This window comes from Desmodus rotundus, chromosome 12, assembly GCF_022682495.2.
Source record: "Desmodus rotundus isolate HL8 chromosome 12, HLdesRot8A.1, whole genome shotgun sequence".
In the NCBI taxonomy this organism is placed as follows: Eukaryota; Metazoa; Chordata; class Mammalia; order Chiroptera; family Phyllostomidae; genus Desmodus; species Desmodus rotundus.
The window spans coordinates 7,853,395-7,875,447 of record NC_071398.1 but is presented as its reverse complement, the minus strand read 5'-3'; the positions used below and the strand labels follow the sequence as shown (position 1 = coordinate 7,875,447).

The window sequence follows — 22,053 nt, the reverse complement described above, 5'->3', positions numbered from 1 at the left end:
AGGTTAAATTACAGGGATCTAAGCAGGTCGTATATTTGAAGTAAGTGAAGATTGATGGAACCCTAAGGAATAACTAGATTCATGGAAATAAGGCATATAATCAAAGCAATCAAAAGCTGATTCAAAATATTGCTAACTTCAAATCTTTTTGCGTCCAGATATAAGGAAACTTTTTTTCTCTAGAATAATTTGTAAATTATACCTTTATAAGCAATACTAAGGCATTTGTATTCTTCTCCCTGCCTAATCCCTCTAGAATCCAGCAACTTTTAATAAGGGAGTATTATTTTCATGGCAATCTGTTTGCATAAGCCCAATAAGAATCCGTTCTCTTTATAATAACACCGGTTTCCAAATGTGGCTTCATTAACCAAGTCTTTGTCTGGAATGTCATAATCGAGAGAGTCACACCTGGACTCGGGATGGCACCAGAAAGCCCTAAGGAATTAAGATTGACTCTGAGAGCCAGGAAGAGCCTCGTGGAGAAATGGCCTGCAGGGTAGATTGCTCGGTCACGTGGTTCCTGGCAGTCTTTCCAGGGAAGGAAGGAAGGTCGCTTTCCTGGAAGATGGCAATTAAAGAACCTGAAGACATTTGGGGGAACTTCAAGAACTGGAGGGATCCACCCAAACTAATAGGTCTTTCAGGCAAAGCCAAATGGCAACTGTGTGTTTTGGCTTCTTTGCCCCGAGAGGCCGACTAAAGCTCAATTCAAGGTTCCTTGTAAGATTCCAGCGAAGCGGGTCTGAAACAACCCGCACAGTCAATTGCTCTTCTTGCTGGTGCTCGTGAGAATGATCAGTCCCAACAGAAACCGGACTTAATGCACTCTCTGATAAGCTGAGGGCGATTTTAGGGAGAGAAATTGGGTTTCAGTGGAAATCACATGTCTCTTCGTCCCCCACAAACTGAATTAAATCCCGATTTTTCTATCTTTCTTCCAAGCTAATGTATCATTTTTTCTTTCTTCCCTTTAATTGGCGTGGCTGAGAGCTGCTGATACAGCGTCAGCCACACAGAATTTAACCCCTACTCCGCCTCCCCCTTTTTGGGATTTGAAAGCCAATATCTGGTCTTGGTTTTCTTGGCTGACTCTTTCCTAGATGCTATCGTAGCTTTTCTGTTTATTGTCACTTTGGGGCCATGTCTCCTGAGATGACTTATGTCTTTCAGCCAGAAGAGCATCCAAGCTCTAGGAGACTTCTTTCACAAACGCACCGCCCAACCTCCCCCCCCCACCCCGCCACCCCCGGCTACAGCTCTCGCCTTTCAAGCTGTCCAGTTCCACCCTCCCCTCTCAGTGGTCCCTACTCGGATCCACAGGCAGGCACAACTCCATGTCCATAATCCACAGGAAGTAGTTCCAGAAGAAGGGACGTTCATCCCTACTCACTCGAACTAGACCGAGTCCAGGTCACTGAGAATGAATCCATCTCAAAAACCAGAGAGGGGAATAACAGGACAAAAGCCCCCTTTACAAGTCCTCTTTGCCAGAGCTGTGTGGGTCCCATAAAGCATGACTGACCCTAATTGTCTTATGAGCCTTTATCCTCAGGGCCAGAAAGTTACTGGAAGCGCCCTGAAGGTGCAGAGGTTCCGGGAACTTACAAAACAGGACATACCAGAGCGAGATGACCAGGCCCAGATCGTGCTCCCAAAGATAACATCATCGAAACAAGTTGCAGCCGATACAAGACCAACTGCAACATCCTGCTCTGCAACCACTCAATCACCTAATAAAGGCTCAAAGCCCCGACCCATCAGAGCTGGGGCTGGTGCATTTCTCAGAACCCAGCCCTTTCCCTCTCTTGGGAAAGTAAAAATGAAAGCTTTTACTCTCTGCGCTTTCTCCTCTCTGCGAATTCTTTCACAGCCCGCGTCACCGACCACCCTAACAACTATGACAGAAAAACTAAGAGACATAGAAGGTGGGATGAGAAGGCCCAACATATGTCTAATGGAAATTCAGGAAGTTCAGAATAGCAAAGATAGAGGAGGGGCAATAATTGGAGAGATCATGACGGAGAAATTTGCAGAGCTGATGAAAGATATCAACCCTAAGCTGCACGATTATGCTGGGTCCAAAACCAGTAGGGTGAGAGGTAGACGGGGACCAGAAAACACAGGACCCTGGAGTTCGTGTCAGAGGATTTTGCCTTTATTCTGACTGCCTTTACCCTTGACGAGTTTTAAAAAGACACATGAATGATCAGATTTGCTTCTTGAGGCTACCGTGGGGAACAGACTGTAGGGGATGTCTGGGTGCAGAGACCCACTGGGAAGCTGTAGATGGGTCCCCACAAGAGATACTGGTAGCCTGGCCTAGGATAAAGATGGAGAGACAGAAAAATGTGCCCACTCAAGAAATATTGAGGACACAAAATGGACAGGACTCTGCAATGGGATCAGGGAAAAGAGCAGGTTAAGGGTGTGCCTCAGATTCTAAGCCGTGGACCTGGAAGGAGAGAGACATCGACAGAGCTGAGTCCATGGGCACTTAGAAAGGATAGGTCTACAGTACATAAGGGAAGAAGGAACATCTTCTATTAGGAGACAGACAGCAGGAAGGTGGGTGGGTTGGTACGACTGGGAGCAGGAGGATGAGGGAGGGGAGCTGCTGATGGCACTGGCCAGCTCTCAGGGCAGTGGGGTACAAGGCTGTTTGTGGGGAGGGAGGTGGGAGATTGACAGGACGGGGCAGCTGGAAAGTGCAGGACGGGAGAGAAGGACTGAAGATGTCATTGCAGTGGGCAGGGAAGTGAGTTGACCAGAAAGCTGAGGGAGGCTCACCCAGAAAGGGCAAGGGTCTATTGGAGGTGGAGGGTTGTGGGTCCTTACTGGAACTGTGCACTGAGGAGTGGCTGGAGGACATCGCTGCCAGTGAGCAGAGCAGGCAGAGGCTGGACTGCCAAGGAACCTGTCTGAGGCAAGCTATGTGTCCCCAGGAAGCTAGTTAGCTTGGCTAGGAATTTTAATCCCCAACTAGTGTGATACCTGTGGTGCCAGTAGGAATTCTTCTTTTCTGCGTGACCTCTCTGTGCCTCAGTTTGCCCAGATGTAAGAATGGGGTGATAACAAAATCTCCCTCCTAGGGTTGGGTTATGAGGACTAAATCATGAATTCACATAGAGGGCTTGAGCAAGTGCTCTGCCCATAGCAGTCTCTTAGTAGCTATTAGTGACAACTTTTCCTAGCCTTTGAGGCAAAGGGGTGGGGGTCAGTGAAATCATCAATGCCCCAGCCTCGGCTGCTCCCAGGCATGCCCTGTTGGAGGCCAACCCTGGAGGGGCAGAGGAAACACCACCCTTTCACACTCCTGGGGCTCAGTTAATGGGTTGGGGCACAAGCAGAAAAGGTGGCCACAGTGGTGGTGTACTTACTCACATTGCCCTGGAGATGCAGGAGCAGCTTATGGAAAGGTAGGTCACAGCTGGGGACATTGGGTTACACACTGCCAGAGTCGCAGGAGGCAGAGTCCCCCAGAGCAACAACAGGCCAGCCTCAGCCTCCAGGCAGTGCCCATGCCGGGAGCTTGGCTGGCTCCAGGCTCCCTCCCCACCACAAACGCCCCAGGTTGAGCCTCCTTTGACACAGCCTTCCTCTCTACTGACTCCAGAGCCTAGAATTGAGCCTCTCTGCCTCCCCGGAGGGAAGAGGACACACATTCAGCTGTGTGTTGACCTGAAGGTCACTGGGAGAGTTGACCGCACTGGGTGGAGCGTGTGCAAGGCTGAGCAGGGCAGGAGTCAGCTTGAAGGAGCTCAGTGGGGGGGCTCCTCCACTCAGGATGGTTGGCTCAGCCAGGCCTTGCATGCAGGTGAGCAATCAGCACTTGGGTCTGAGGAGTGGGCACGAGGGAGGGTCTGCACCACAGGGGCAAGATCAGAGGAGAGTCTCAGCAAGGAACCCCGGGAGCCCGGACCAGAGGGCCAGGACTGGAGGCAGGAGACTGGTGGGCCACAGGCACGCTCCGGGCCCAGCCTCAGGCTTCAGAGTGCGACAGGATAAAAGCAGCTACCACGTGCCCGGCACTGCGAGGAGAGCTTGTGCGCATTCCCTAGTGTGGTCCTCACGGCCACCCTGCGAGCGGCCGCCATGGCTGTACCCACTACACGGGGGTGGAAATGGCTCCAAGCACCGAGGAGGCTTAAAAGGCTGCCCCAGAGCTGGGATTTGCCCCTGCTCTGTCCCAACCCAGACCATGTGTGTTACGTATGATAAGCCACTGTGACAGACTGTGCCCAGCAACAGGAATCCAGCTGTGCCTCCTGCTTTCTGTTCTGCTCAATTCTGTTCCATTCCTTCTCGAGAGGATACTGTAAAGAATTCTCATTGTAGCCATGGCTCGGCTTCACCGATTGTCAATCATGGCCAGTCAAATTTTATCTCTACTCCCGCTATATCTGTTTTGGATAACAGCTATATGTTAATTAAGCCAATGTCATGACTTATTGAAGGTTTATTAAGGATATCTCTTTTAACTTCTTCAGGCAACTTGCCATCTCTTACTTCTGTGCCTTAGGTCTAGGATGGCTGTGTCCTCATTATACAGAGGTGGAAACTGAAGGCCAAGGTCACACAGAGAATGAGGGTTTGGGACAGCCCCACTGAACCTGGGACACCTCCACCCAACCCCTGGCAGCAGGAGTTTCTTCCACAGGAGGGAAAGCAGCATTCTAGTGTCATCAGCGCCCTCTAGTGGTGATAAAGCATTACACCCACTCCAGTACCTGGTTATCTGTGTAAAAGCTGAATAGGATCCACCTGTGTTGAGCCTGGTTTGGGGTGGGGGGGGGTTGGGGAGAAGAAGGCTGGTTTTAAGACAAATATAAGGCCCCTAAACAGTGTCTCCCAAATCCCCAGGCTCCCGTGCAGCCTGAGGGGCCCAAAAGGTAGGCTTGTTCCAGGAGCCAAGCTCTGTGCTACGACCGGGTTTTGAACCTGAGCCTTCCTCATTGTGTGACCTCCAGCCTGCCTAACCTCTCTGAGCTCCTGCTTCCTTGTTCCACGAGCAGGGATATTAGGGGGTGTGATGAATATAAAATGAGACGCTGCCTATAAAGTGCCTGGACCTTAGCACACCCTCAGCCCGAGTCCAGTCAGGAGACCCATTTTGCCGAGCGGTCTCTCCATCCTGCCTCCCTTTGCCCCCAGCAAGCCGCCCTCTACCTGGGACAGTGGGAAAGGGCCCTTCCCAGGCCTGACTCTTACTGGGGCTGTTGGAGAGGTTGATACACTTTAAGAAATGCCCACAGGGGCACTTCGGGGGGGGAGGTGTAAATTGAAGAAGCATGGCTGGGGACAGGGTGGGGCAACAACATCAGCCTTCTGCCCCTGGTACCAAGCCAGCTGGACAGGCCTGAGTTCTCTGGGCTGCCCTCCCTCTCTGGGGGTTGGGCTGAGTCTCAGGCTACGTCTCCCCAACCCCCAGGCTGTCCATACCCTTGACCTGACTCACTTGTGCAGAACATACTGGACTTGGCCGAAGGTCATCACGGCCCTTGATATCCAGGGAGCTGGTTTGCCAGAAGGCTGTCTGGATTACCTTCGTGGTGTCCTGGTTCACTAGGGCACAGGGCAGTGGGGAGGGGCACAGGGCAGACCCCCTACCCCAGCCTCCGCCATGGCTCAGCCTCTGTGGGATGAGGGGTTAGACTGGGCCCTACTCTGGTGGAGGTGAGATGGCTATGCTCAGGGGACACAGAGAGAGCCCTGACCCCTGACCCTGGTCAGGGTACTACCAGAGAAACAGAACCAATAGGTGTTGTTATTTATTGTTTGTTGATTTCAGCAATGGGCCTACCTGGCTGCAGAGGCTGACTAGGCAGGTCTGAGGTCGTAAGGCAGGCGGGTGGGCCGGAGGGTCTTGGGAAGCTGGTGCTGCAGCCCACGGGTGTGACGGCTGCTCCCTCAGGGAAAGCCCGCTGTTGCTCTGCATACCATTCTGCCAGCCAGGTGAAGTCCACGCAGATTATCGAGCACGAGCTCCCTTATTGGAAGTCCACTGATGGTGGATGAATCACACCTGCAAAGTCCCTGCCCTGCAGCACCCTGTTGTCTGATTGCATAACTGGGCCCAGCCACGCTGACGCATAACCCTGACCTCCCCAGGGCACCCATTGTCCACTTGGCTCCCTGCACGGGCTCTTACACCACACTCCGTCTCTGGGTCCAGACAATCACGAAGTCAGGCCTCCAGCTCCAGTGAAGCAGCTACCCAGCGTGCGACCCTGACCACGCGGGCCCTTCTCCCAGGGGAGGACGGTGGCGGTCACTCTTCTCCCTGCGCTCCCAACTTAAGTCCTGCAAAGTAAAGTTAACCACCACTCACTCCTCGGAGGTTAAGTGCTAAAGAGAGAAGGGAGGAAGGAAAATAAAGATATTGGCTTTAAAGTGTGTATGGATAACGTACAGCTTTGGCTGCAAACATGCATAACCAACGAGGAAGAAATGTTCCTGACCTTGACGGCTGTTGTTTCTGCAGCCAGCCATGCGGCTGTTGTGGGCTTTTATAACTATCTTCTTCCACTGCCCCTCCCGTGCCCTCAGCAAACGTCTCAGCGGGTCATGGCTCTCCACCTGGTGGGGTGACCCAAACCTTCATTCCCCAGGAGTCTGGGCTGAGTCACCCCGCCTTAATGGGCGTGTTGTGGCTTTGCACTGACTTTAATCACAGGGTATGGCCGGACTAAGTGGCATCCTGGGGGTTCTCCTGTATTTCAAACATCCTCTTCCTCATCTTCATTGTATGGGAGCAGCCTAATCTCCTCTCGATAATCACCCTGGCCAATAAAGCCCTTCTTTGTCTTGTTGACAAGTTCAAAGTGGCCAGGTGGCAGCCTCAGCTTCCAGTTCCGTGCAATCATGGTTCTGTCTCTCGGGGGAATCGTTCCTCCCTCTCGTGGACTGAATTGTGTTTCCCCAAATTTATGTCCATCGCAGAACCTCAGATTGTGGCCTTATTTGGAAATGAAACTTTTGTGGATGTCAATCAAATGCCTGGTGTCCTTATAAGGCCATGTGAAGACACAGAGACACAGAAAGAGAGGGAAGGAGGCCATGGGAAGGTGGAGGCAGATGTTGGAGTGAGGCTGCGAGAAGCCAAGGAAGGCCCGGGATGGCTGGGAACACCTGCACTCGGTTAAACTGGTCATCATCCACTGCGGTCTCCGAGAACCGGCTGTCTTCTGCACGGGCTGGAATGGAGGTGTGGGAATCACCACCCCTGCATCCTTCTAGTTCCTGTTGGTGGCACTGATCTCAGCAGACCCTCCAGGGATGGGGCACTGCTTTTGGTGGACTATTTTCCTACATAGAGGCAATTCTAGTGACTTCCATTGGCCTTTTGACACCATAATGCCCCTCACTCCACAGGTCAGGGGACGAATGTGGGGGTCCTGCCCATTGCTGAATCTGTCTATTCCAATGATGGATTCTGGAACTGGGGACATGCTCACTTATAGGATGCACTCAGGGACCCACCGGACTCCGTGAGGGATGAACCTGAGCTAAAAGGCCATCGATCATCTGACCTCCTTAAGTTTCCGCTCTGACTGGTGGACTACAGTGATGTTCCCGGTCCCCCAGAATTAATGTCAATGTAGAGCCAGAGCTGAGTAATCCCCAGATTACTTCCTTCTCCCCGGGGCACAGTCTCCTGGTGAAAAGCTGTAGGCTCCTTCGGGGGAAGACTGGGAGATATATTACCAGACGCATATTTTTCCCGGGGTGCAGGTGCTTCCTCAAGGGGACCCAGCCCCCTTCATTCAAGGGGTTCTGAATCTGTAAACTGGCTTAAGTCTGGGAGTTGATGGAGGAGGCATAATTCTCTGCTCTGGTGATTCAAGTGAGACTTCCATTCACTCGACTGAGGACTCATCTGCTTATCCAGATCAAATAAGACTTGAGTAGACTGTCTGTTTCTTCTTCCCAAGGGAATAATGCCACGAGCAGCCAGCCAACACCCAGGTCTCTGCCAGTCAAACCATTCTGATTTCTGTTTCAACGCTGCTGTCCATCATGGTGACCACGGCCGCCTTGTCTTTGGTGATTAAGTGCCACTATTTATTCACTGCCATTCTGGGACCCATTCTCCCATTGCATTTAGGGATACAGTCAAGTGGCACAATTCCCCACCATGCTTTCTGGCCTACTGAGAGGACTGGCCCAGAGCTCTGCAATGGTGCTGCCCACCACCCCCTCCCCCAGCCCCCGTGTATTCCTCACAGTCACGGTGAAAGTTGCGTCCTCCTGACCCTCCCAGGACGGGCGAGCGATCTGAGGTCACTCACCCACTCGAACCTTCCCAACACCCTGAGCCTCCAAAAGTCTCCCTGTACCGTATCCCAAGGCCGTTCTGGCACGTCAGGGTCATTTAGTGTAGACCACCTTTTAGTCTACGTCTCAGCCAATCGCCAACCAAACCGTTACAGCCCTAACTCCTCGTGCTTAGTCCATAATCCCACAGCCTCTGCTTATGGGCCTGTATTAACATGTTCCGCCTGATCCAACTCTACGTCCCTTCCACCGTTACCCCGCACCCTTAACATCCATCCGCACCCCCCACCCCAGATGTTTGTCTGTAGGAGCTGCAGAAGCCACGCCGGTCTTTTGGTGCGTAGTGCTTGCTCTACACTTTTAGTGTGTAGCCCCAACACACCTCGCTCTTGGAGGCAGGTGTGCTGGGGCTTGAGCCGGTTATAGGACTAGGAGACGGGAGGGGTGGGGAGGGAGTAGGTCCTGAGAAGAGTCAGTGGTGTCTTTCAAAGTAAGTATATCCCAGGGGGGCCCCCACAGTTCTGCAGACAGATGGTTCACTTCCTTAGAAACAGGTGCGAAGGCTGCGGACCTGGAAGCTCTCCCTTGTCAGACTGTAGACATGTGTGGCTTCTCATCTCCCTTTTGGCTACGTAAAAGATATTCATCTCCATTGTTATTATGTAAAATGTCCCTTCCAACTTAGAGTGCCCAGTGAGGTGTTCACAGTAACTTCCTTGTGTTTCCAGCCCCTTCACAGCAGGGGGAGGCTGCAGACCCGGCCACACGCCCCCTTTAGGCACATCGTCCCATTAAAGGCCCCGGAAGTCCTCCAGGGAAGAACCCTATGAACCTGCCTGAACCTGAGGTTTCCAACTTATATGACCATGAGCTCATTTGGGGGAGTGTTTCTCCTATAGAAATGAGACTTTTAAAAAATCTTAGAAAATGCAGATTTTAATAAGCCGCTATGGCCTGAGCTGAAATTTGCGGATTTTTTTGTTTATTCTTAGCTATATAATTGTTGCTTAATAATGAAGAATCAGTCCTGACCGGTGTGTGGCTCAGTGGATTGGGCATCATCCTCACAGACTGAAAGGTCGCTGGTTCAATTCCCAGTCAGGGCACATGCCTGGGTTGTGGGCCAGGTCCCCAGCAGGCGTGTGTGAGAGAGAGGCGCAGCTGACCAATCGCAGCTGATCAGTCGATGTTTCTTTCTCCCTCCCTTCCTTTCCCTCTAACATAAGTGAAATCTTTAAAAAAATTAATGAAGATCCAAACCAATATTTTCCTAAGTGTTGGCAGAATGCAGTGCTTTACTATACTGCGTTAGCAAATGTTGTGGAAGCTTCGACGTTTCTGCCGTGGGTCCCCCCCGCCTGCCCCGCCCCCCACACACCATCAGCATCTTAGGCCCTATCTGTTTGCTGTTTGAAGGGCCCCCCCTCTGTCCTAGTGGGGCTTGGGCCAATCTGAAAACTTGTCAGCTGTCCTCAGGAGCACCTTCCTGGACCTATTTTGGGCCCATGGGATCTGGAATTTAATCCTCACAACCTGACATCCCGGGGAGAGAGGCCCCACTCCGGTAGCAATGAGACAGGTGCCGCCAGCTGCGTGGGGGGACAGGCCCCTGGCCAAATGGTGACATTCCCCTCCTCCGAAACGAATTAGCCTTTTCCACCCAAGACAGCGAAAGGGCCTTGGCACGGTGTGAGACTCGGAGATGTGTTTTTGTCAAGGGAAAGGAAGTGATTTTGTCCCGGTCACTTCTGAATGGGCGAGAGGAGGAGAGTATGTTCTAAATGGGTCACAGAAAGTTGTGGAAAGCTGATGAAATAGAATCTTGTAACAGGAAGTTTCATGTGAGATAAGGCTGGGACTGAAATTTTAAAAGTGAGGTCGACTATCGAAAGCCAGCCGATGTAAACACTTGGCGTTTCCTCGCTGTTGAAGAGGACTGTTGGCCTGCTACTGATATTATGAAAAGGTTTTCTGCCCAGAAAGCAAAGATTCTGTGTTTTGTCAAATAATTTTGCTTTATGTTGTCTTAATCAGGCCCTCGATTGCTTAAGAAAACAATCTCAACAGTAAGAACGAAGTCATGCGAACATTTGTGTAAACTTCTGTGTTTGAAATCTCTCACCACGTTGGTTAATGGATGATTAAGTATTGCTTCATATTGACTTATGGTCCTGTTCAGTCAAATGCTCAAACATTCTGACATATTTTGATAAACTTCCCAAAATTTAAATTATAAATAGGGCCTTAACCTGGAAACAACCTGGAGTTTTTCAGAAGGGCCCCTGAAACATCTCAGGAGATGTGTTTCTCTCCTTACCAAAGAGAGGTACTAAAATAATTAGGTCTGTTTAATATGCTAAAATTACACAGAAAGCTTTGTAAAATAAGGAAATAATTATATTGTATTTATTTTTTAAAAAAGATTTTATTTTTAGAGAGGGGAAGGGCGGGAGAGAAACATCAGTGCGTGGTTGCCTCTCACAGCCCCTCACTGGGGACATGGCTCACAACCCAGGCATGTGCCCTGACTGGGAATCGAACTGGAGACCTTTTGGTTCGCAGGCCTGTGCTGAATTCACTGAGCCACACCAGCCAGGGCTATGGTGTACTTATGTATGTTCTAAGTATTCCAGAAATCTCTGTGGAATTCCTGAAAATCTGATGCCCAGGGGCTCTTCTGAAATACCTCGAGGTTAAGATAACCAGAGACACTCAAGCCGCGTGCCTTCAGAAACCAAGAACTCAGAAACCAAGGGTATAGTCCACTCTGGTGATTAATCTTCGATTTTCTTGTGTTGTCATAGAGATGCCTCCTAGGAACCACCTCATGGCCGCTCCGAAGGCTTCAGTGTGGGAGCCCTCCAGCATCACCGCCTCCAAAAAATGAGATGCCGCTCTCACCAAACTGAACTCTTCTCAACTGAGCCTGGTTTAATGAGGTGTAGGACAAACTACCACCCCAACTTCTGGAACACAACACTTCCAGGCAATTTCACAGGGGAGCACCATGGGGACTCAGTGACGGTCACCCCAAGACATGCCTGTGTGGACTGCAGATTGTTCTGAGCTAAGGGCAACTTTAGCCGTAGCTCAAGAGAAACTTCTACCCTCCCCACTTTAGATACCTGGAAGAACTTGAATTAGGGCCCTTGCCCATAATAAGAGGTTATCAGAGATAACTTTTGACCTTTCTGTAGGGCCAAACTTCCATTTGTAACATTAAAACTCATCTGTTCTTATCATCCTGCAGTGACCCCTTGAAGCCCCCCCAAGTGTGTATGATGACCGCGTCTCTAGCTCAGGATGTCTCATATGCCTCAATCCCTCTGTCCCCGAGCCTCTCCCGCACGTGGGAGTGTGAGGTCTCTGTGACCCTTACCGTTCGCAGGCCAGCGCTCAATCCACTGAGCCACACCAGCCAGGGTAAGCCAGTGCTATTTAAGCCAGGAAATGGGCGCAAACACAAGTATTGGGCTGGCCAAAAAGTTTGGGGGTTTTTTCTGTAAGATGGCTCTAGTAGCGCTTGGTTGTCTTTAACTTCATTCAAAAATAATTGTTGGATTGTATTGTGACAGCGGTCACATCAGCGTGCATTAAAAAAATCAAAGTTGGTGAATTTTTGTGCAGCCATTTTAATATTGAGGATGGAAGAAAATATGCAACATTTCCAGCATATTATTTAGTGCAAAGATTTGTGCAGTGCATGGAGGAGGTGCTGTGACCGATCAAATGTGTCAAAAGTCGTTTGCAAAGTTTCTTGGTACTATTGACATTGTGGCCAAATAACTCTGCAGTGGGGCTGTCTCACGCATTAGGAAGGTGTTTAGCAGCACCCCTGGCCTCTGCCCACTAGAAGCCAATAGGAGATAGGCAACATATTCAAAATATCCAAATCAATAAATTGGTGAAAATGAAAAGCGTGTCTTATTTTACAGAAAATGGACTTTTTGGCCAACCCAGTATATTCCTGGTAAATTAAAACTTTCATGGCCTTACCTTGTCACTCTTCATTAGTACCAACATCCTTTTATAAAAAGCAGCACCTCGGCTGCGGAGCATCCAGTGACAGGGCCCGGAATAAACCACTGAGTCTCGGCCACGATCATTCATAGTAAAACTTTATTGAACAAAAAACCCAGCAGAGGTGTTCCTCCACCTCCGCAAAGTTCCCCCTTGGCTTAAAGTAAAGCAGTGCATTTTAAAAAGCAGTTATACCAGAAGTCTTTCCTAGAAAAGTCCTGCTAAAACATGTCTAGCAATTTCATTGATTATATAAAGTAGTACACTTAGTGTAATTTGAACATTCCAACAGGAATCAAATCGTCCCAGCAGAACACTTCTGCCTCTATGACGTCTATGTACAGACACACATGCAGACACACACATCCGGACAAGGCCCTCGGGCACGAGCATGCGACACGGTGCCTCCTATGTACAATGCCTATGGAGCTACGCACAGCACGTATGAAAGCGCTTCACAATAAAGACATGAGAAGCCTCGGGCATTGTTTCTTTTACAATTTGTATCATGGCTTCACGTCTTTCTGCTTTTGCTTTGTCACAAAAGCATATCATCCTCCTATTTCTGCATCCCGCGCCATTGCCACGTCCAGGTGAGGAAGTTTCGCTGGAGCCAATGACCCCCGTCCCACGTGTGTCCAAGCCTCTGGCAGCCTGAGAGCAAACGGCATCAGTTTGCTATGGCCGGTGGGCCTTCCGGAAGGAGAGAGGCAAAGAAAGTCTTGAAGACGAGCCACGCTGTGCTCATAAATGAAGGGCTGGTCTGCGGGCCACCCGGTGCGCCCCTGTCTGGGGGGAGGTGGTTGGGGTCTTCGCGCTCAGGACCAGGGCCTTCCTGCAGGTAGTGAGACACAGCAAGACATGATGAACACCAGACAACACAGGGCAACGGTGGAGGAAATCCCGGGCCGCTCGTGCCACCGGCGAAGCAGCCAGGCCGGCGGGACCCCAGGGAGCTGTGTGCTGGCCAGCGTTTTCCCGGCTCTGCGCAGCACAGCCGTGCCGGCCGGCAACACACTCGGAGCTTTGACTGCTCCCAGCAGCAAGTATCAGAGCAAATGAAGTGGCCGGGTCTTCAGCTCCTATCAAATAAGTCGTTAGGCTAACCTCCTCAATAAACATGGATATGCTTCTACTTTTGGAAATGTTGTGAGTTAAACTGAAAATGGAAACCCAGCGTTCTAAAACAGACACTAGGGTGCTAATTTGTATTATAAAAGCATATCCTTTAGGATTATGCATTAAAGTGCCTTATAAAAATTCTACTCCTGTGTGTTACTTTTCAGCAAACCAACTCAGACACGTTGCGCTCTCGATCCTTCATTGGGGTAACTACGCACCAGCCCTCTCCACGGTGTAACTAACACACTGGCACAGACCAAGACTGTGAGCTTAAACGTTTTGTTTGAATATTCCCAAATGCAAATCGCCATATCACGAAACACTTGATAGATGCTATGACCTATTTGTTTTAAAAACAGCTACTGTTCTAAGAATAAATTGGAAAACACGTTGAGATAGTTAGCCTAATAAAATGGTAAACCACAACGCTGGCTACTTGAAGGGGAGGATCTGGAAGCCCAACACCTCACATCACGCTCGCCAGCCCCGCTGCAGCTTCCTACCTGCAAGTTATTGTTGGGGTCTTGGTTGGCAGCTTCCTGAAGGGGACCCTCATTCAGAAAGTTCTGGACCGGCCTCTGTCTAAACGGAAACCAGCCAACGTGATGCCTGCAGAGGAAGCACACGGAAGCCCATCTCAGCTCACATCACACAGAGATTTACACAAGCGTTTAACGTTGCTCATCAGATAAGGTCCCCCTCACTCCCCTCCTCTAACCAGAGCAGTGCCCCAGTTAAAAGCTCACAGCAAGGCGCATCTGTGGAGACATTCTATCCACCGTCCCCTGGACTTTCTTGCTGGCCCGCCAGGGTCTTAAAGGCGGGGCTGTGACTATTCACCATTGTACACCTAGCAACCTAAACGGGGCGGCACATAGCACGTGCTCAGTTAAGTGCTGGAGTCGCCGCCATAAAGTGTGATTTGGACTGGGGGGGGGGGGGGAAGAGAGCGAATCCTCTGCTTACAGGTACATAACCACGGTGGCCCCCATGACCATGAGGAATCTGCTCAGGGAGGAGTAGAAGTAGAGGATGCTGAGGAAAACGGAAAACGTAGCTGCCGAATAGGTCCAGTCCAACCAATCGCGATTTATCTCATCATCTTCTTCCACAATAGGGCCACCTTGGGCATTCATCCGTAAGTTCTGATTGGCCCCGGGATTAACCACCACTTGAGGAGCAGCGTTCTGATTGGCTGGCTGGTTTTCCGCAGGAAACTGGTTGTGAATAGGGGCTGGAGCAGGGGCGGGGACCACGGGTATCTCTTGTGCACTTGGTGAGGGAACAAACGTCCTCGAGGCCGCAGTGGCCGCTAAGCTGAAACAGAAATAGCAGAGAAAGACACCATTGAGAGCAAAGCACCATAAAGACTGTGGTTCTCATCTCCTCATTGACCCAGAGGTCCTTTACCCTGGAGGATTATGAGCAGGTACATACAAACTTAATTTTTTCTTTCCCGTAGTAAAGAGCTTCTTTTCTAACAGTCGTACCTATACACAACCTTCCTGCTCTTAGAAGCGGCAACATGCTAAGTGTTGTCTGGAACGAAGCATCCAGGCCACTACGAGAATACAGTGCCGCAGCAAATTAAAGTTTTCACCAAACTGTAAAGACACCACATACTGAAAAGTGACGTATTCCACGTGAAGTCACCAGACCATGCATCGGACAGCGGCACCAGCGACACCACTGCATCAACACGCAGACCCGCTGGCAGACAGCCCTCACACGCCACTCCGCCCACAGAGCCGCAGAGTAGGGCTCTGCACGAGCGGGCGAGCACCCCCAACGGTACAGGTGACACATGTGGGGCCTCCCTCCGCCCCCCGGGCAGGACAGCGAAGCACTCACTACTGCATGTAGTACTGCCGGGCGTACATCTGCTGGAACCAGGAGAGCTGCAGCCACCCATAGGTCGTGTAGCCCGAGAAACCAGGCCCCAGGCCTTGGAACGCCAGCTGGGCAGCTTCTGGCCTAGGAAAGATAATTTTAAAAGCACATTTTGAGTTGGTTTAGTACAGATAAGTGAGAACTGAGTTCAAATAACTGAGCACAGAAAGGGGGGCTGACAAAGCCTTCCTACATGATCCCCAGGAAACACAAGGGGCCACGCCCAGCACTGGGCTGTCACCGTGCCACCACTAGGATGTACAAACAAGCTGGCCCTCTGCAGGCTACGTGGATTCCCACCCCCCACTGATGACTTGCTGAGTCTCACTGCAGGTCTAAACCCACTGTGCGTCCTTCAGAAAGCAGCTCCAAAAAGCCACCTCCTCCCAGAGCTTTTCCTGAAGGCCCCCTCCTCGCAGTACCCACTCTCCCTCGCCTCTAGACCTGACTCTGCACGGGGGGCAGTGACGTGTGCGTGTGGTCTTGCCTGTGTGTGCTCACTGACCTCCTGTGCCCTGTACAGGCTGCTGGGCTGATCCCCAACAACCTCATGGGGAGGGAGCTCTCCTCAGCTTTACAGGGGGGAGCCCCGAGTGCAGCTCGGGGAAGACAAGAGCCATTCGCACAAGGTAGCTCTGAGCTAGGAAGCAGCAGGGCTGTATTTGAGAGCTGTTTATTCGACCCCAAACAAACCCATTTTTCTATCAACAACACAGCCTTAAACCACCCAGGCCAGCCCATGGAGGGTCACTGGCAGCCTTGTGAGCTGCACAGAGAGCAGCGCTCCACAGAAGGGAAACTAAGAGCAGCAGGAAGATCAGGAGTTGGCAAAGTGGTCCTCTCTGCTGGGCCACTCATTTCTTCCTTAAACAAAGTTGTGTCCCTGGCTGCTCAATAAACACTTGCTGAATGTGGGATCATCCAGTTTCACTCCAGGGGACTTCCCAACAGTCAGATATGGGCCTCCGCTCGCAGGTGGTAGCACCGGGGTAAGGAAGTGGTTGTGTTTCTATCCCATCCAGTTTACATGTTGAGTCTTCTAACCAAATGCCATTCCCGGGGTATTTCCAGTACAAGTAGGTCTGGGTGTGATGCTGTTTTTAATCACGTAAACCACAGTGCATGAAAATGAGAGGATAGTGACATGCTTTTGTCGGCTCTGATGATGATGGCATACAAGGTAAACAAGAGGCTTTTTAGCAACGGCCCTAGCTGGTGTGGCTCAGTGGATTGGGCACTGGCCTGCGAACCAAAGGCCACTGGTTCGATTCCTGGTCAGGGCACATGCCTGGGTTGCGGGCCAGGTCCTAGGCTGGGGGCATGTGAGAGGCAACCACACATTGATGTTTCTCCTTCCCTTCCCCTCTAAAAATTTTTTTAAAGGTTTTTACATGACACACTGAGTGTGTAGCAGGAAAACGACGTGATGTCGGGGAATAACTCTTACATCTTCTGCGGGAAAAGGGATGGGGAACAGATGAAACGAGTGTGGCAGCACCTCGGCCGCCACTGGGCCCGGGCGATGGCTGTGTGGTGGTTCATTGCATAGTTCTCTCTACTTGTGTGAATATTTGAAATTTCCATTAACTAAAAAACATCCAAAAAAACTCCTCATTCCGCACACACCTGGATTTATTAATAATCACATTAGAAACTGAGAAAATGAGGGCAGAGGGGTTGGGGAGTCACAAAATTCCAACCTGTTGTGAATACGTTATGTTTTCCCATAGGAACGGTTATAACAAGGTGTTCTGAGAGCTACGAGTCCCAATGTTTGGGCCTTCATCACCTCTGGTTTTTGCTCTAAAGGAAAAAGCGCTAATCGCTCTATAGAAAATGGCCTTTTCTCCTGGTACCACCAACAGTCCTTGGCAGAGCATTGCTTAAAACAGTCCCCTCCCCATTCGTCACCCAGTGTGACAAGCCACCCCGCTAGGCAGCTGCACTAATCTCCTACCCGGAGGTCAGCACATGCCAAGCACAGCCAGGCAGGAGGGGAAATGCCTCTCAGCACATACGTCTCCACTTTCTGTTATGTTCCCAAGAGGCTGTGTAGCAAGAGGAGTTAAACATAAAAGACCTTTAAAGTGAAGCCCTTTGTACGTTTTGAAGTTCTGTGACTACACCATGTAAACACAGCTTATTCTTAAATCGATGCAAGTGATGTGCGTTCATGGGCTACAAACGGATTCTTGACTGTGACACTCACCTGGAGACGTTCTCCCATCCAGAGGGAGGAAGGTACCGAAGAGCCTCCCTCGGCCTTAACCCTTCACCAGCGGCATCCCCAGGGAGCTGTCCCTGATTAGGACCAGCGGGCTGCTCTGTGGATTCAGCGACCTAAGTAAAGGGACCGTGAACATGAGAACAAAGGGTCTGATGCAACTTGCTGAAATTGAGCTAAGAGGGTGATTTTGCTGTCAGTGGCTTATGTCCCCCGCCCAGAACTCTGCACATGACAAGATTAAGCAGATACAAAGTTACGTAAAAAAATTCTGAAATTTGTTCAGCATAATTTCCACACACATTTCAATGTGCATACTTCATTCATACTTTTCCCCAGAGTAAACTATGCTGCACTTCCATTAAAACCTTCTGATGAAGTCATCATTGCTGAGAAGCTTCTTGATAATTGATGCTCTGTGTATCTCATGGCTACCTTTACTGAATCAAGAAATTAAATTTGACCAACCAGATTTCCAAAGACAGCCCAGCCAGCAACCTACAGGGAAGGACTTCCGGTGCCGTGCCCAGGAGTTTGGGACACCCGGACACAGCGCTGAGCTAGCGTGTGCTGCCACACTTACTATTACGGTGCGTCTCAATCAGCACCGTGACATGAACAAGAAATGATTCTGACTGTCCAATGTGTGTCTCGCCCTGGCTGCTGTGGCTCAGGGGCTGAGCACCAGCCTGCAAACCCAAAGGTCGCCGGGGTTTGATTTCCAGTTGGAGCACCTGCCTGGGTTGCAGGCCAGGTGCCCGGTTGGGGGTGCGCAAGAGGAAACCAATTGGTATTCTCTTGCACGTTGGTCTTTCTCTCCCTTTCTCCCTCCCTAAAAAATAAACACAATCTTCAAAAACAAACAAAAAAATGATGTATGTTTTTAAGGACCAGTTGATAGAGACTGGCCTTTTCCTACTGAACTAAATAAGTAATCACAATGAAAATTTCCAAAGAAGCTATATTCACTTTTTTACTCTCTATAAAAATAGTTCCTTAGACATTTATGTGCTCTAGTCAATAAAAACTCATTTCAGAGTGTTTTGTTAGTTCAGTGATCTGGATACACAGCCGCCGTGGGTCAAATCATGTCCCAGGAGACAGGGTGCCTGGAACTGCACTCGCCCATCCCGACAACAATGGAATTGTCTGCTTCTGCTACAGCAAACCCTCGCTTGTATCCATCGCAGTTTCTAACCCTAACTCTCTTGCTGGGGAAGAAACAAAACATGGCGCCAAAAAGGCCATCCAGCCTCTCCTGAGAGTTTCATCCCACTTCCTTCCTCCCCACCAGGAGAGCCCGAGGGACACGTGCCCTGGCGCTCAGGACAGAGGTGACGCACCCTCGTGCTGCTGGCCTCCGGCGCTTTGGCCTTGGAAGGACTCTTCGCGTTGCACACCAGATGCAGCACGTGCCGGGCTTCCTGCTGAAAGGAACACGAGGGACGTTAGGGCCTGAACGCAGCCTGGTGAGAGCTTGAAATGTCCCGAAGGTGCTATGTACAAGATGTACCTTTGGAAGCAGGTCCCTGAGACACTGGTTATCCAACAGCAGCTTCCCAGAATAAATTAACCTCTGGTCCTCTGGACGCTGCCCACGGAAAGAGAAGCAGAGTCAGCACTTCGCCCCCCACACGTTCCCAAACACAGAAGACTGTTTTATCCAAATGATTTAAATGTTTTTTTTCCCCCAGCACCACAGGAAAACATTTCTTCAAAGGCCCATATACAGAACTTTTATTTAGAAAGTGCTGAAGTTGACACAGGTCTCTAACATGTACATACATTTAGGACAGCAAATCATCCCCACTCCCCCCAACCTGCAGTGACCCACTTCACTCTCAGGAAAACTGCCTTCTGCCACTAAAAACACAGACGTGATGGGGGGCTCCTACAGCACCTGACTTTAAAACTTGGGTTTAGTTTCAGAGAAAACTCAAAGCGCTCCAGAAGTCCGCCTCCCCCCAAACCATCTACCATCGTCCCCAACAACATGCAGCCGTTCTAGACTGAAGCCCTCGAGGAGACACCCCCCAACAGGGATGCCACCTGTGAGAGGTGGCATCCCTGTTTTAAGGGGGAAAGTCTGAAACGGGCCTGGCCAAGGCTACCACCTGCAAGAGTCCCGATTCCAGCCCCACTTCCCCATTCCAGTGATTTTAAAGCCGCAGGGACTCCACATACTTTTCTACAAATTTCCCTTTTGATATTCTATTTCTAATTCCTTTTAAAAACTGTGCTTAAAGACAGTGGCCTCAGCTGTGGAAGTCAGGGCACTGGAGATTCCCGCCCCACCCCCCTCCCCCACCCACGTGTCAGCCTGCTCTCACCAGGGCAACCAATGATGCAAAACTTGGAATCGAGCTGCTCCTGCCAAGTAGCCCAAGATTATAAAGCAAGCAGTTTAAAACAAAGCAATGGCTGAGCCTATTTACCTGCATAAAACGGGTTTTCCCAACCGTGCAACAGAAACGAACTGCAGAACTCAGTAGGATTCTGTGCTCACCACCTCTCTCACTGGTGGACCTTACCAGCAAACGCTAACTATGCACGTGACTCTGGAAAACGCTATCTATGGCAGAGGTGGGCCTGCATCACCTGAAAAGTTCAGTGCTGGAGAAGGTTTGAAAGCCACAGCTGCCTGCCATTTAAATTGTTTTCCCCGTTAGTTAAAGGCCTAAACTGACGCTGTGCTTTCATCCAGAAGGCTGATTAGACAAATTAAATGTTAAGCAAACAACTATGATAAAGTAAGGCTTCTCACATAAAAAAGAAAAAAAACAAATGAGTACTCTCCTGCCTTAGTTTTCAAACCCAAATTTGCATATCTGGGAGACCTGTTACAACTTTTGGGTCTTCAGACTTCACAGGAGTGACGCTCCTCCCCCAAGGAAAGCTCTCCTCCAAAACACTGCCTTTTTCCAAAAGATGCAACCCGAGGCGACACCTGCTTCGCCAATTGGTGCACCTAACAGCCATTCTCACGGCAACACAGCCACCTGCTGTTTTGGTAGCAGCTACGGTAAAACTGCAGAGTCCCCAGGTGAATGCAAATTAACAAGCAAATTTCACAAGAACTCAGAAGGAACTCTCTCTTCCCCAGGTGCCGCTGAACTAACAGGAAACAAACACCCGTGACCCAGGCTGAAACTCTTCAGATAAGACGCAACAAATTCACAGCCCTTTCCCGCCCTGATGCCCTCTCCCGTCTGGTGGAGAATTACACTCGTGGGCAGTGGAGAACACTGCTGACACTTACATAATGAGTGGAAAGTAAATACAGGAAGGTCCAACTCACAGCCTCTGTCACGTGGGAGGGAGGGAGGGAGGGAGGGCGGTGATACGGCTGATATTGACAGATGTGTCAACCAAAACAAAGCGAGGAAGTCTCTGGAGTTGAGGCACCAAAGCCTTAAACGCAGAGTCAAGCAGACTCCTTCCGGCTGGGTCTCTAAATCACTCTTTACGGCGCCGGCTCCTCCCCGGGACCGAGCAAAGGCTGGTCGAGTCGAGCGTGGCAGGGAGGGGCCGTGGCGGGAGGTGGACAGGGAGAGGAAGAGCCACGTCTGGCTCCGGGTGTGGGACCTTAAGCACACACTGCCTGGGCGAGCGCCGTGTTTCTCTACCCAGTGGCCTTTGGGCTGGCACCTGCCCTCTCCTCTCCGCAGCGAGACGCTAGCTGCATTCAGAAAACTTTTTTTTTTTTTTTTTTTTTGCCGCATTTTTCTTATTTCTATCCAGTGGAGGCAATGTTAATGAGGAACACTTAGCCAGCCGCTCTGTCGTTTTGGGGAAAACGGAGGCTTGAAGGGTGAACTGACTCGCCCAAGGTCAAACTGCTGTTTCAGCGTCTTGGCTAAGGCTGGCCACCAGATCTAGGGGGCCGGGGAAAGGGGTCTGGGGATGTGGGGCAGGAGGGTGACAGCCGTGGAGATTGGGGAAGAGCAGAGGAGACGGGAAGGCAGCCCGTCCGGAAGGCGGGGCGATGGCGGCCTAGGACCGGGAAGTGACAGCCACAGGGCCAAGAGAGGAGACGCCTTCGGAGGTAGGGAGGGAGAGGGAGACCACAGCCCTGAGTGAGGTGACCTGGTGATTACCCAAGATCAGGGGAAGGCGGACGAAGGGAGAAGCTATAGGGAAGGGGGAGGCGGACGTGGCATCCCTAGGGGCACGCGAGGAGGCCGGGGTTAGGGAGCGCTGGCGGAGGGGCCCCTCTTACCGGGCGCTCGGGGTAGACGCGGCTCAGGTGGGCCTTGAGGTGGCCCACGCTCCAGCTGCGGTCACCGCTTAGCTCCAAGTCGCGGTGGCGCTGGTTGGGGCTCTTCACCAGCAGCGTGACGGGCTCGGGCTCGACCTCCATATCGGTTGTGCCGTGGGCTCGGCTGCACTCCGAGAGGCCAGGCAGGCGGCGCCGCAGCCGCCCGCAAGCTCCGCAACGACGGTTCGCGTCTCCGGGACGCGCGCCCCCGCCTCGCGCTCCCTTTATAGTCAGCCCGCGCCCGGTCCCCCCACCACGGACC

At 51.0% G+C, this 22,053-nt stretch overlaps 1 protein-coding gene across 2 annotated transcripts; it reads right to left on the bottom strand.

Moving 5' to 3' along the window:
- Window positions 1-12,374: 12,374 nt before the first annotated feature.
- HERPUD1 (homocysteine inducible ER protein with ubiquitin like domain 1) lies at window positions 12,375-22,008 on the bottom strand. 2 transcript variants are annotated; one of them, XM_024551419.3, is made up of 8 exons: window positions 21,753-22,008; window positions 19,047-19,124; window positions 18,877-18,960; window positions 17,519-17,649; window positions 15,271-15,393; window positions 14,386-14,736; window positions 13,923-14,028; window positions 12,375-13,132 (listed from the first exon to the last, which is right to left on the bottom strand). In XM_024551419.3, exons 1-8 carry the CDS (start codon window positions 21,891-21,893, stop codon window positions 12,968-12,970), a joined length of 1,179 nt encoding a protein of 392 aa, XP_024407187.2. In that variant the 5' UTR covers window positions 21,894-22,008; the 3' UTR covers window positions 12,375-12,967. The 2 variants fall into 2 exon arrangements, with proteins under 2 accessions (XP_024407187.2, XP_024407188.2); XM_024551420.3 differs by having other exon boundaries at window positions 18,877-18,957.
- Window positions 22,009-22,053: the final 45 nt, after the last annotated feature.